This window comes from Monodelphis domestica, chromosome 3, assembly GCF_027887165.1.
Source record: "Monodelphis domestica isolate mMonDom1 chromosome 3, mMonDom1.pri, whole genome shotgun sequence".
NCBI classification, from domain to species: Eukaryota; Metazoa; Chordata; class Mammalia; order Didelphimorphia; family Didelphidae; genus Monodelphis; species Monodelphis domestica.
This window is the reverse complement of record NC_077229.1, coordinates 434,012,495-434,025,552: the sequence shown is the minus strand read 5'-3', so window position 1 is coordinate 434,025,552 and position 13,058 is coordinate 434,012,495. Positions and strand designations below refer to the sequence as shown.

At 41.4% G+C, this 13,058-nt stretch overlaps 1 protein-coding gene across 2 annotated transcripts in view; it reads left to right on the top strand.

Moving 5' to 3' along the window:
• Window positions 1-1,573: 1,573 nt before the first annotated feature.
• FECH (ferrochelatase) overlaps window positions 1,574-13,058 on the top strand; it is a 56,579-nt gene continuing 45,094 nt past the window's right edge. The window contains exons 1-2 of one of the 2 annotated variants that reach the window (XM_007487537.3): window positions 1,574-1,912; window positions 12,523-12,652. In XM_007487537.3, coding sequence (XP_007487599.1) covers window positions 1,882-1,912; window positions 12,523-12,652 — 161 coding nt within the window. In that variant the 5' untranslated portion in view covers window positions 1,574-1,881. The remainder of the gene's footprint in view (window positions 1,913-12,522; window positions 12,653-13,058) is intronic. The other variant, XR_008917846.1, reaches the window with a different exon arrangement.

Below are 13,058 nucleotides of genomic sequence, written 5' to 3'. Positions count from 1 at the left end.
TGAGGTTCTCCTGGGGTGACAGAGGCTGTCACTAAAGTAAAAGTGCCAGGCTGAAGAGTGTGTGACATTGATCACCTCAACGGGGGGAGGGGCCCCAGGATTTGGGAATCTGGAGGAGGAGAAGACTGGCTGGAGGAGAGAGCAGTGATGCTCTCAGTCGGGAGAGGTGGATAAAGACTTTCTGCTGAGGGTTACCCACTTTTCCTGCTGGTGACTAGAAATCCTTCCCCCCCAACATTTCCCAATTGAAGGGACTTTATGAAGAGAAACCTGAGCAGACTTTACCTCAGCTCCTGTTGCTCAGGGGTGAGTCAACCTGAGTTTCTCTCAGGGGGATCAGGCTGCCAAGGCCTGAGTTCCCCCCAAACTTGAGGAGGTAGGGAAAAGGGTTTAGAGACAGGGACCCCTTTCCCCACTTTCCTTTCCCATTCTTCCCTGCCCTTATTCCTTTTGTATTAACTGATTGAGTTGACATTAAAAGTTATCTGTTCCCCAAACTGAGTGTGAATGAACAGATCAAGGGGAGACCCTTTGGTCTCAAGTAGTGGAGGGGGGACAAGAGAGACAAGAGTGAATCAGGGAGAGCAGCTCTAGCTAAGGAGGGAAGGCAGAAAAGGGGAAAATCTTCAAACCCCCTCTCCTCTCTCTGAGTCAAGCCTAAACATCAGCTCTCTCCCCTGAACCCCACTTTTGGAAGGGGGTTCTCCTCTCGATACTGAAAGTCTTAATCCATTTTTAATACACTGGTTCTGCTCATTTCACTCCGCATAGGTTCAAGTAGGTTTTTCCAGCTCTTTAGAATTATTAGTTTGAGAGTGCAAAGAGAATGGGCTCTTGAGTCAAAGGATTTTGGTTTAAACACTGCCTCCATTGCATAGGAATCATGTGATATTGGGTAAGTCAATCTCAGTTTCCTCAAGTATTAAATGAAAAAGTGAGACTAGATACCTAGACTGCGCTTTGGATAATAGGATAGATCTGGAGGTGGGGAGACGAATTGTGCCCGATACACTTACCAACTGTGTGTTCCTGGACAAGTCACATAACCTGTATTTTCCTCATCTATAAAATGGGATAATAATGGCATCTACTTCTCAGAGCCGTGAGACTTCTTAGCTGGGTGACCCTGGGCAAATCACTTAACCTGTTTGTCTTGGTTTCCTCATTGGTGAAATGGTAATAATGACACCTGCCTCCAGGGTAAAATTGTAAGGATCAAAGGTATCGGACAGGCAGTACCTGGTGTAAAATGTTAGCTATTATTATTACTATGGCCTCTGACACCTTTCCCAGCTCTCAATCTATAATTGATGATTTTATTGAATAATAAAGTATGCCTGGATTTTTATAGGAGACAACAACGTGATACGTTGGGAGGAGGGGCGGAGAGAGACTGGCTTTGGAGTCAGAGGGCCTGAGTTCAAATTTACTGATCTTTGCTAATTTATTTAACCTAAATTCATTAACTGTAAAATGAGGGCGTCGGACTGGTTACCCTCTGGGGTCCTTTAAAACCGTTAGATACATGACGCAAGGGAACAAGAGATGGGCAGGAACACGCGATCCGGAAAATGCAATCTTATCTTTCCAGCCCTACTACTTCCAGTTCTCCGCTGGCAGAGGCAAAAGGGGTGGATCCTGGATCTGACCCCGCCTCCATATTACTTCGGCCCCGCCCCGCCCCGGGACCCAGGGCGGATGAGGGGCAGTTTCCTCGCCAGTGTAGCTGAGAGGCTCCGCGTCCCAGCGGGGTGTCTAGCGCAGCAAGCTAGAGTCCGGGGCCGGGAGGGCCGAGCGCGCGTGCGCGCATAAGCTGCCCGGGGAACGGGGCGCCGTGCAGTCTCAGGAGAACGACGAAAAGCTTCCCCACTTAGCACCAATATGGCCGCTGCCGCCCGCTTCTTGGGTCCGCGTAAGTGCATCTCGGGCCTCGTCGCTGTGGTCGTGGCTGTTGTCACGGGTCGCGAGGATCGTGATAGCAGGAAGGGAGGATCTTGAGCTTCTCCTAGGGCTCTGCGGCGCCGCCTGTGGGGAGGGTGGCCCTGGGACGGAAGTCTTGGGACGGAGGGGGCGGGCGTAGTCCAGGGTCTGGGGTTCCCATCCGGAATATCGGTGAGAGAGCGTTGCGCAGTGAGCGCGGGCTCCCCAGGATAGCTAGGTCCTGGGTTCGAGTTCTGCCTCCAACATTTAACTCCTGGGAAACCGGGAAAGGCATTCACTCTCGCTAGGCCTTGGTTTTCTCCACAAAGTGAGAAGAGTGATGCATTCCTGCCAGATCGTTCTGTCATCATGGGGCAACTCTGGGTGAAGCTTAGATTCAACTCCTTCGCAACCCACGGGCATAGGTTTAGTGCCTACCCCCGGACTGAATGCTGCTTAGACAGAAAAGGGTAAAAACTCGGTCTCTTTCCTCATGGAGCTTGCAGTCTAACAACAAGTACAGGAAAGAGATATGGCATTCCCAGAAGAGATGAAGAATAATCAAATCGGGGAAGGCATAGCTTGTAGGGACTTTGATCTGAGTCATTAAGGAAGATAGGGGAAATCCCTGAGGTGGTGAAGAGGAAGATCATCTCAGGCTGGGGGCACAACTGGGGCAAAGGCAGGGAGGTGGGAGATTTTGTATGAACAGTCCAGTGAGTAGCCCTGTATGCCTGTATTTTTTGAGTGTGGTGAGTAGAGTGGAATAAAAAACAAGATACAAACTCCCCAGAATGGTAAAAAGAGGACTGGTCATAAAGGAGAGAGAAGACTTGAGGTTTGTGAGAGTGAGGTTTATTGAGGCCTTACCTACAGAGTTATGGGCTTCCACCTGTTGGGGTGGAAAGAGAGAGAAAAATGCAAGTGATGTGATGCAGGGGGCTGACTCCACATTCCAGATAGGTTCACATCACACCTCTGACTCTTACAGCTTTGTAAACTATTCACTTAACTTGTGTGGATCTCTTTTTATTTGCACTATATGTATATGCATATGTTCATATTTAAATATTATATATATATATATATGTATATATATATTTATACAAGGAAGGGGTTACTAGCTAGCCTTCAAGGTGACTCCCAGCTCTAAGTTTTAGAATCCTATTAACAAAGGACTTCTTACTTTAGATTACTGGTGAGTTGTTTTGGGACAATAGTAGTCAGCATGTTATGAAACATTGTATATGCTGATAGTGCTTAATTCAGTTTGTAGCAAACCTTCCCCACTGACTACATGACTGTAACCAAAGTTTCTCCTGACAGCTTGGGTGCCAAGCATGGAAGCTTCTTACATTTTGTCTGTTGTAGTGTTGTTACTGGTTATTGACAGGAGCTTAGAAGACTCCTAAAGACTCTGCCATGGTCTTTTTGAGTTTCTCAAGTGCCCATTCTATCACTTCATCACATTTGTGGTTTTTCTAGCCAAGAAATACTAAGTTCTTGTTATTCATCAAGTGGGAGGCAGCATGGCACAGTGAATAGCGATTCTTTCTGGGGAGTCAGCAAGAACTGAGTTTGAATTGCTCTGAACCTCAATGCCCTCATCCGTATTCCGAAGTTAATAGCAGCATCTATCCTCTTCCATGTTTATTATGGGGGTCAAATGAAATAATGTATAAGTGCATTGCAAGGCTTAATTAAAACACTGTATAAATGTGTTATTATTACCGTTGGCATGCTACTAAGATTATAAATTTCATACTGGAATTTTCCAAAGTGGATGAAATCATGTCATGTTCCCCCATCCTTTCACTCCAATCTCCCTTTTCCTGTGAAGAGCAACAGAGAACTCCAGGTGCTGGATATATACAAAGGAGACCGATCTTGACTTTTTCTTTTTATCCTGATCATCTGACTCAGTGCTTTGTACATCTGAAGTAATTAATAAATATTTGTATTTAATTGAATGACCAACAATCCTTAAACTGTTAAATTGAATGAATAGTCTTTTCTCATTTCTCTTCCTCCCTTAGTTCTCTGTAGTCTGTTAACTCTCTTTCCTGCCTGGATACTCTCTACTCCCTTGGTTGACATCTCACCTCTCTGATTGCCCCTTTCTCAGTATTATCTACCAACTGCCCCTTTGGTGTGGGTGTCCCCCACAGTTGTATCCTGAGCCCTTTTCTCCCTTTGAACTGTACTTTCTTCCTTGGACATTAGTGATCTGCTCCCATTGGGTTAAAATAGCACCTCCATGCAACAAAATCTCAAATCTCCACATTCAATCCTCTCTCTTGAATGTCATCAATTTCTTGCTAGACATCTCCCGAGTTTTCCATTTCGGTCTCAAATGCAACATATCCAAAAAACAGAGCTCATTTTCTTAACCTTGGCCCTCCCACCTTTTTGTTTCTGTTGAGAATTCTACTAGCTTTAGCTTCCCACCAAGTACATAAAAAATATCTGTTGCCCAGATTTCAAAATGTATTTGAAGAGAGTGTGGCCATCAGTATATTTATCAGGGGCAGACTGTTCAGATGGACTCTTGGTTGGGTCTGGAATTGAACAGAACAGGAAAAACTGGTTGGATTGGCTTTAAGAAACTTCACAACTTTTTCCTGTTCCCCATAAAGGGAAAGGCCCAACTTTTTAATGTTGACATTTCCCTGGTATGGCAATGAGATGTGGAACCACACCTACCTTGGAAGAATAAAAAATGAACATCACCTAGAGAACTATAGGCACATGGGAGGGTCAGCAGGTTGAGCAAGAAGAAAGGAGAAGAGGATGGCAGGGAGAATTGTATGTTAGGAAGTGAATATGGACCTGTGACAGAGGGTGAGCACTGCTGAGTGGACAGAGTGCTTCATTGGCGCCCTTCCTGTGTTAAGAGAAAGTGAGGAAGACCTTCAACCCCTTGGGTGCACCCAGTATACAAAACTTAGGGAAGCACATGGATTAGAGTCATATAGGATAGACAGATGTGGATACCTTGTGATCTGCATCATTGGAGAGCAGGAACTTCCAAACAAACCTTTTGATTATCTTATACTCATTTGTGTGCATGCTTTATTCCCTAGGATGATGTTCTCTTTTTGTTTGTTTAAAATACTTATCTTTCATCTTAGAATGAATACTGTGTATTGGTTCCAAGGCAGAAGATTGATAAGAGCTAGCCAACTTGGATTAAGTGACCTGCCTGGGGTCACATAGCTAGGAAATATCTGAGGCCATAGTTGAACCCAGGAGCTCCTGATTCTAGGCCTGACTCTCAATCCACTGGGTCACTTATTATCCCCATATACTATTTTAAAACAGGAACACAAACCCAATGCCTAGCCCATAATAGGTGCTTAATAGTGTCATAGATTTAGTATTGGAAGGGTTCTTAGAACCCATAGAGTCCCACCTCCTAATTTGAAAGATGAAGAAACTGAGGCATAGTGACATTGAGTAATTTACTCAGGTCCCACAGTTGTAAATACGTGAGGTGAGATTTTAACCCAGGTCTTTTTTACTCCAAATCCCACATTATACTTCCTACTCTGCTGCTTCCCTTACCAAATGGTTATTGATTGACTCAATGACAATGCTAGTTACACATGTAATTGATACTTTGCCTCCTTAGATGTTATTTTTTTGATGTTTCACTTTCTTTTCTCAGCTTACATTCTCTTAGAGGACAGGAACCATACCTTTATAAGAATGTCATATACAAGAAAATGTTTGATAAATATTTTTGTCTAATATTGTCTTTTTTTGTTTGTCTCTTAGAAATGCAAACATATAGATGGCTTGACAAAGGGCATTAGGAAATAAAGTGATGCTCATTTCAGGATAGGCACATAGATTAAGTAATTGTGTTGAGAGTTACTAATATTGAATTCACTTTTTTTCCCTCTTAACAAATTTCTTATTGCAAATAAAACCATAAAAGCCTTTAAATCATGTCATCAAGTGATACAGTATGCTACTAATTCTCTTGTCCAGGCTGCTATACTTAAACAAAATGTTCACACATAAAAGCAATGAAGGCAGGAGGATTTTTGTGCTAAAGGTCATAGGAGTTAAAACTAGAAAGGAATGAAAAAAATCTTATGGTCAAATATTTATTTCAGAGATGAGGAAAATGACCCAAAGAAGGAGGATGTGAATTGTCCAACATCGCATAGTCAATGAGTAGTAACAGTAGTAGCAGGGCCAATTGAACCCAAGTTCTATAGGTGCCCTTTCTACTTGGTCCCAACGATATGAGAGAATTCCCTCATATACTCTTTATTTTATTTAAAAAATTTTAAACCTTTATTTTCTAACTTAGAATTGATATTAAATACCTGATCCAAGGCAGAAGACTGGTAGACAGAAGGATAGGCATTTGGGGTTAACTGACTTGCCCGGGGTCACACAGCTCAGAAGTATATTTGAATCCAGGATCTCCTGTCTCTGGGTCTGGCTCTCTATCCATGAGCCACCTAGCTGCCCCATCCCTCCCAACTTTTTAAAACTATATAAATAATAAAATAATGTCACTGACTGTACTTTTTTGTGTGTGCCAAAAAGAATACCAGTCTCTTGAAAGAAGTCAACCTATTTTGGTGTCATATAACATTTGAAAAATAATCAAGTTCTCAGATTTTTAGTATGATCGTTTATCATTGAGATCATGTGGATGTTGTAATATTTATTGGGAAAGGAAATGGAGGATTGGAAAAATGGGAGATAATGGAAGGTTTGTATGGGGGTATGGAAGAGTTGAGGGGAGAGAGAGAATATTGCTCGGTGAGGCAAAGGAGAGAGATGCCCCCTGCCAATAGGAAGCAGCAGGGGTCCAATAAGGTCTGTTTGTCGTTGAATGACTGAACTGATGTTCAGCTCCCTCCATGCCCAGAAAAGAGAGTCTACTTATCTGACTGTGAATTCAAATAATATAAAATTTAATAACCAGTTGGGATTGGAGTTTTTTCCTCAGCTTCAGAGCTGAGGCCAGGCCCCAGAGGCTGGCAGAGGGTTTCTCCCACTCCCGTCTACTCTATATCAGTCCTCGCTTTGTGTAATTCAGAATCTTAGCAGTAGAGAGAAAGCAAACAAGAACAGTTCTGACCTTCAGAAGTGATTGGGCCTGAATCTTCAGGCTGAACCAAGAAGAGGCACACCACACCAGACTGAGCTGAACAAGCTCCTCTCTCCTCCAACACCAGGAAGGAAGCCCAACCCGGCAGGAAGGAAGTGCTAGTCATAAGACCCAACTGCCACTCCCAGTTGCCCCTTCCCCCACCAACTGATAGTCTAGTTTCCTTTCCACAATGTCCCATAGATATCTTAAATTCAGCATGTCCAGAATTGAACTCATCCTCTTTCCTTCTCAAACCTCACCCCTGCAGACTATTTCTGTTTACTATTTCAGTCACCATTCTCCTAGGCTCATTGTCTTACAACCTAGGTGCCATCCTGGACTCCTCACGGTCTCTCACTCTTCAAACCCAGTCTGTTGTCAAAGTTTCACCTTTGTAGCAGCTCTTGAACATTCCATCTTCTATCCTGTGATACTGCCACCACTCTGGTACAGCCCTGCATCTCATACCTAGACTATTGCAGAAGCCTGTTGGTTAGTCAATCTGCTACAAGTCTCTCTCCCTATTCTAGTCAGTCCTCCATTCAGCTGCTAAAGTGGCTCTTTTAAAGCTCAGGCCCAACCTCATTGTGCCCCCCTACTCAAACTCCAGTGGCTCCCTCCCTATTGCCTTTCGTGTTAAATACGCAATCCTCTTTTTGGCATTCAAAGCCTTTCCTAACGAGTCCCCTGCTGTGTTTCCAGTCTTCTTAAATCTTATACCTTGATGCTTACTCTTTGATCCCATGACACTGGTCTTCTTGCTCTTCCCTGAAGACACTCCTATCTCAGCTGTGAGCATTCTCCTTGGCTGTCTCCCAGCCCTGGAAGCTTCTCTCTCCTTATCTCATGGCTTCCTTGACTTCCTTAAAGTTCTAGCTAAAAGCTCACCTTCTTCAGGAATCCTTTCCAGGCCCCATTCATTCTAATGCCTCTCCTCTATTGATTATTTCCTATTTCCTATACACAGTTGTTTGTATATATTTATTGCATGTTGTTTTTCCTCATTAGATTTGGGCTCCTTAAAGGTGAGTACTGACTTGCTTTTTCTTGTATCCCTGGCACTTAGCAAAATTCTTGGCACAGAAGATGCTTAATGAAATTGACTATATGAAAAATCTGGACACTTTAGAATTGTAGATTAAATTTAATTCAGTGAAATTGAATAGAGAAAAATATAAAGTCCCCAAATCCTAAAAATGTAAAGTTTAAAAATTAACTTCATAAGTATCAAATGTGAGAAATATAGTGGCAAATATATGGCAATTTATTGAAGAAAGAATGATGGTTGTGGAGGACAAAAAATGCAACATGAATTAGTAGTGGGACCTGGCAGTCCAAAAAGTGTGGAACTTGGCCTGTGAGGATCAGCTTAAGAAGAGAGTGATAATTTTATCTGAAGGACTATCATTTGCAAGAGATTTTTAAATTGTTGTTTGGTCCCAGAAGGCAGAACTAGGGACAGTGGAATGGAATAGATTTTTGGTTTTGGTCAAAGAGAGGACTTCTTAATCACCATTTGTATCATGGACCTCTTTGGCAGTCTGGTAAAGTCTGTGGATTCCTTCTTAAAATTGTTTTAAATGCATAAAATAAAACATGTGAGATCAATAAGGAAATCTTTAGAGAAAATAAGGATGTAGGGAAATAAAGATGTAGAGAAAACTTCCTGATAATTAGAGCTACCAGAAGTGAAGTGGCCTGCTTTGGGAGGTAATAAGTTTCCCTTTACTAGATAGAGGTTTTCAAACTAAGACAGATTGCCACTTGTTAGGGATATTGTTTAGGTTCAAGTATAGGTTGGCTTGGATGATCAGTGAGATTCTGTGATTCTGTATTAAGGTTTTGTTAATTCAATCTCATAGCACCTCATATTTCTATTACTTTTTGAACCTGAAATTGTAATTTTCTTTCTTTTTAAAAAAATTAATTTATTTAGTCAATTTAGAACATTATTTCTTGGTTACAAGAATCATATTCTATCCCTCCTGACCCTTCCCTCCCCTCACCCTTCCTATAGCTATCATGCAATTTCATTTCATGTGTCCTTGATCAGAACCTATTTCCATGTTTTTGGTGTTTGCATGAGGATGTTCATTTAGGGTCTATATCCCCAGCCATATCCCCAACCCATGTATTCAAGCAGTTGTTTTTCTTCTGTGTTTCTACTCCCACAGTTTTTCCTCTGAATGTAGACAGTGTTCTTTCTCATAGATTCCTTCAAGTTGTTTAGGATCACTGCATTGCTACTAATGGAGAAGTCTATTACATTTGATTGATCTTATTGGGAATACATCTAGTTTACCCCCATTGCAGATGATGTTTGCTGATGGTTTTAGATAGATACTGTTTATTATTTTTAGGAAAGGCCTTTCTATTCCCATGCTTTCTAGTGTTTTCAATAGGAATGGGTGTTGCATTTTATCAGAGACTTTCTGCATCTATTGAGATAATTATGTGATTTTTGTCGGTTTGCTTGTTAATATGGTCAGTTATGTGGATGGTTTTCCTGGTATGAATCCTACCTGGTCATAGTGAATAACTCATGATCACTTGCTGGAGTCTTTTTGTTAGTATTCTATTTAAGATTTTTGCATCTATATTCATTAAGGGTATTGGTTTGTAGTTTTCTTTCTCTGTTTTTGACCTGCCTGGCTTTGGAACCAGTACCATATTTGTGTCATAAAAGGAATTTGGTAGAACTCCCTCTTTGCTTATTATGTCAAATAGTTTGTATTTTATTGGGATTAGCTGTTCTTTGAATGTTTGATAGAATTCACTTGTGAATCCATCATGTCCTGGGGATTTTTTTCTTAGGGAGTTCTTTGATGGCTTGTTCAATTTCTTTTTTCTTATATGGGATTGTTTAAGAATTCTATTTCTTCTTCTATTAATCTAGGCAATTTATATTTTTGTAAATATTCATCCATATCACCTAGATTGCCATATTTGTTGCCATATAATTGGGCAAAATAGTTTTTAATGATTGCTTTAATTTCCTCTTCATTGGAGGTGAGGTCCCCCTTTTCATCTAGTATAGTGTAGTAGTAGTCTCTCGGTAACCGAGGATGACGATTGTCTTTGTGCGTTTTCATCTATGATAGATGAGTGCGCACAAAAACACTTGTGCGTGAAGGAGATTTAAGTGGAAAAGTCGATGCACAGAGACAGTCTCACTCTCTCTGCGTTGGAAGCCTGGGTCCAATGGCACGAAAAGTCATTACGCCTGTAGACTTCCTCAGCTGCATTGGATGGCTGTATTGTCTTTTGTGCTCCAACATGCCCTGAGCACTCCACAGTGCTCTGCTGCGTCACCCTCTCAGCCCTTGAACCTTCTTATTGGTTTCTTCAGCCTGTTCCGCCGAAGCAGTCTTCACATGCTGGGTGAGCAAAGCCCTGCTTCACCAGGAGTCGATGACCCGATGGCTACCCTCACAAGGTTTGGTCAGCCTGTCGAAGCCGTTGCCCGGGGTGTGGCCACTGCCGCATGCTAGCAGCTCCTAGGAGCCACAAGTGAGAGCTGGGTGTCAGGTGAGGGTCAGAGGCTGGAGAGCTGCCCTAAGAGGGCACGACAAGCCCTCCATACCAGAGATACTACCCCTCCCTGAGCACCCCATACACCCCGGCTGTTTATATATTAAGATATAAATTGTCATTTGTTCTCAATGAGTTGATATGACTTTAAACTCTGTTAGCTGATTTCCATGACCTTTTTGTGAAAATAAGCTACTTTTCCTTTCTCTGAAATCCTGAGATAATTGGTTCAGAAGTAAAATGAAATATACATTCATATTGCACTTTAAAGTTCACAGAAGTGCTTTGAGTTGAATTCAATCCTAGGTCCCCTGATTGTAAATCTACTCCCTCCTCACTCCATCATGTTGCCTTCACTAATAGTGAGGTTGCTGAGAGGTGAAATGTGAGGCCTCATGTTTCTTTAAAGAGTTCTTAACCTTTGAATCAGGGATCTCTTTGGCAAAATGGTGAAGTCTATGAACCCTTCTCAAAATAAAGAGCATTAGAAAAGGAATCGCTATATTAGGTATATATCATTTTACATATTCATTGCAAAATAATTATATTGGAAGTATAATTATAAAATACTTTTAAATCCTCACATTTAAGAACCCTTGGTATAATGGAAATAGTGCTAGGCTTGAAGTGATCTATGTCAGACACTTAATAGCTTGTATGGCCATCATCAGATCACTTAATTTCTTTTTGCCCGTTTCCTAAAATGGGAAAACTCATGTTTGTGATACCTGACTTAGAGAGTTGTTGTGAGGATACCTACTTCAGGAACTTCAAGGAAGATGCTATTTAATTTAGGTGCTACTATTATTAATTAAGTTCCTGGGCAGAGTTAGGAAGGTTGCTGATGCTGACTATGTCTGTTCCCCACTGGGACTCTTAGTAAGCCATAGAGATGGGAATATAATTGAGAGAAGAGCATGGGGATCTCTGCCTTTGGGAAAGAGAAAATATTCTTTTAGTTCTAAGTCAAATTAACCAGTACCAAAATAATTTGCCCCAACTCAAACCAGCCAGGCCTCTAAGTACATACACTGAATTAATTCATTTATGCAAAGGGCTTTGTGGCTATGGCATCACTGAGAATTTAGTCAAACCACTGCGTACATTTTAAAGGGTGCTTTGTCTAAAAATCAGCTGTTAGTTGTATGTGCTATGTTGAAAATTGTGACAGTCACTGTGACCTGAGTTGATATTTCCCATACCCATTTATATTCTTCCATGCTTATGTAATGAGTGTTATACAATACAATCTCATATATGACTTTCTCTCGTAGTTTACATATTTTAGTCACAGAACCAAACAGTTCATGCCCTATCTTTCAAAAGTTCACAAATGAATTTAGGGAGCCATTCTGTTTTAGTGTGAATAGTTATTTACTTGCTTCTGCACTAGAAAATAGAGGTGAGCCATCTTTTAAAATTTTTCTTAACCCCTGTCTTCCAAATGCACTCAGTATCTAGAAGCTGATGATTAAGTTACCAACATTGACTCTCAAGTAAAAGTTAGAATGGGAGGGGATTGAGCTGACCTCCATTGTATCAGCTGGAAGGCAGGTAGAAAGGGGCCGTGGTAACAAGTCAGCCATGAGCCTGCTCTAGGACTTAAAATTTTAACTTTATTAGAAATCCTAGGGGTTTAATACTCTTTTGAAAGTCAGTGATAGAAAAATACAATGTATACAGGGCTCTTTGGCAACAGTTTGTCTGGTTGAGCAGATCCATAATTTTATTTTTAGAGGCTGATAGATAAGCAGAAATGGGATAACTGACTGAAATAAATGATCTTCTAGTTTAAAATTCTTTTGTTTCCTGCAGAGAGACAGTGAGAAAATGAACTCAGACTCTCAAAATCTCCACATTTATATAAATCCAGGAACTATGCTCTTAGTACGCCTTTTCAAAGCAATTACTTTCCAACCAGATTTCACACTAAATTTATTTTAATTTTGTTGCAGTGGTGAAAAGCAGCAGGGGCAGTCACGCAAGAATCCATAGACTATGGAAGTGTCAGTCTGGTGCAGCAGCAACAGCAGCAACAACCACAAACACGCAAAGAATAAAACCTCAAGTTCAACCAGAGAGGAGGTATGAATTAAGTTTTACAGCAAAGGAAGGCCTCTCTTGATTTAGATAAAGGAATATCAATGAGCATAAGTTTGTCCAATAGGAAGCTGCTATGTAGATTCACTTAATTAGGAATATTTTCTTCCCTTGGGCTTGTTGTCACCAAATGTGAGAATCCATGGAATATATGAGGTGAGACATACACAAGCATGGGGCTTTTACTGGGGAAAAAAGAATTCAACTATGAGCTCGTTTTTACTGCCCTCTTCTGCCCCCAAGACACCCTTCCTTCCTTCACAGGGAAGAAAAAGGAATAGAAAGAAAATCTTTTCATCTTGGCAGAATGGAAAAGAGAATGCCATTCTTGTCTGCCCTCCACTGACCCTTTTCTAGCCATCACAGCCTCAGGAGGGTGACCTCTAGTGAA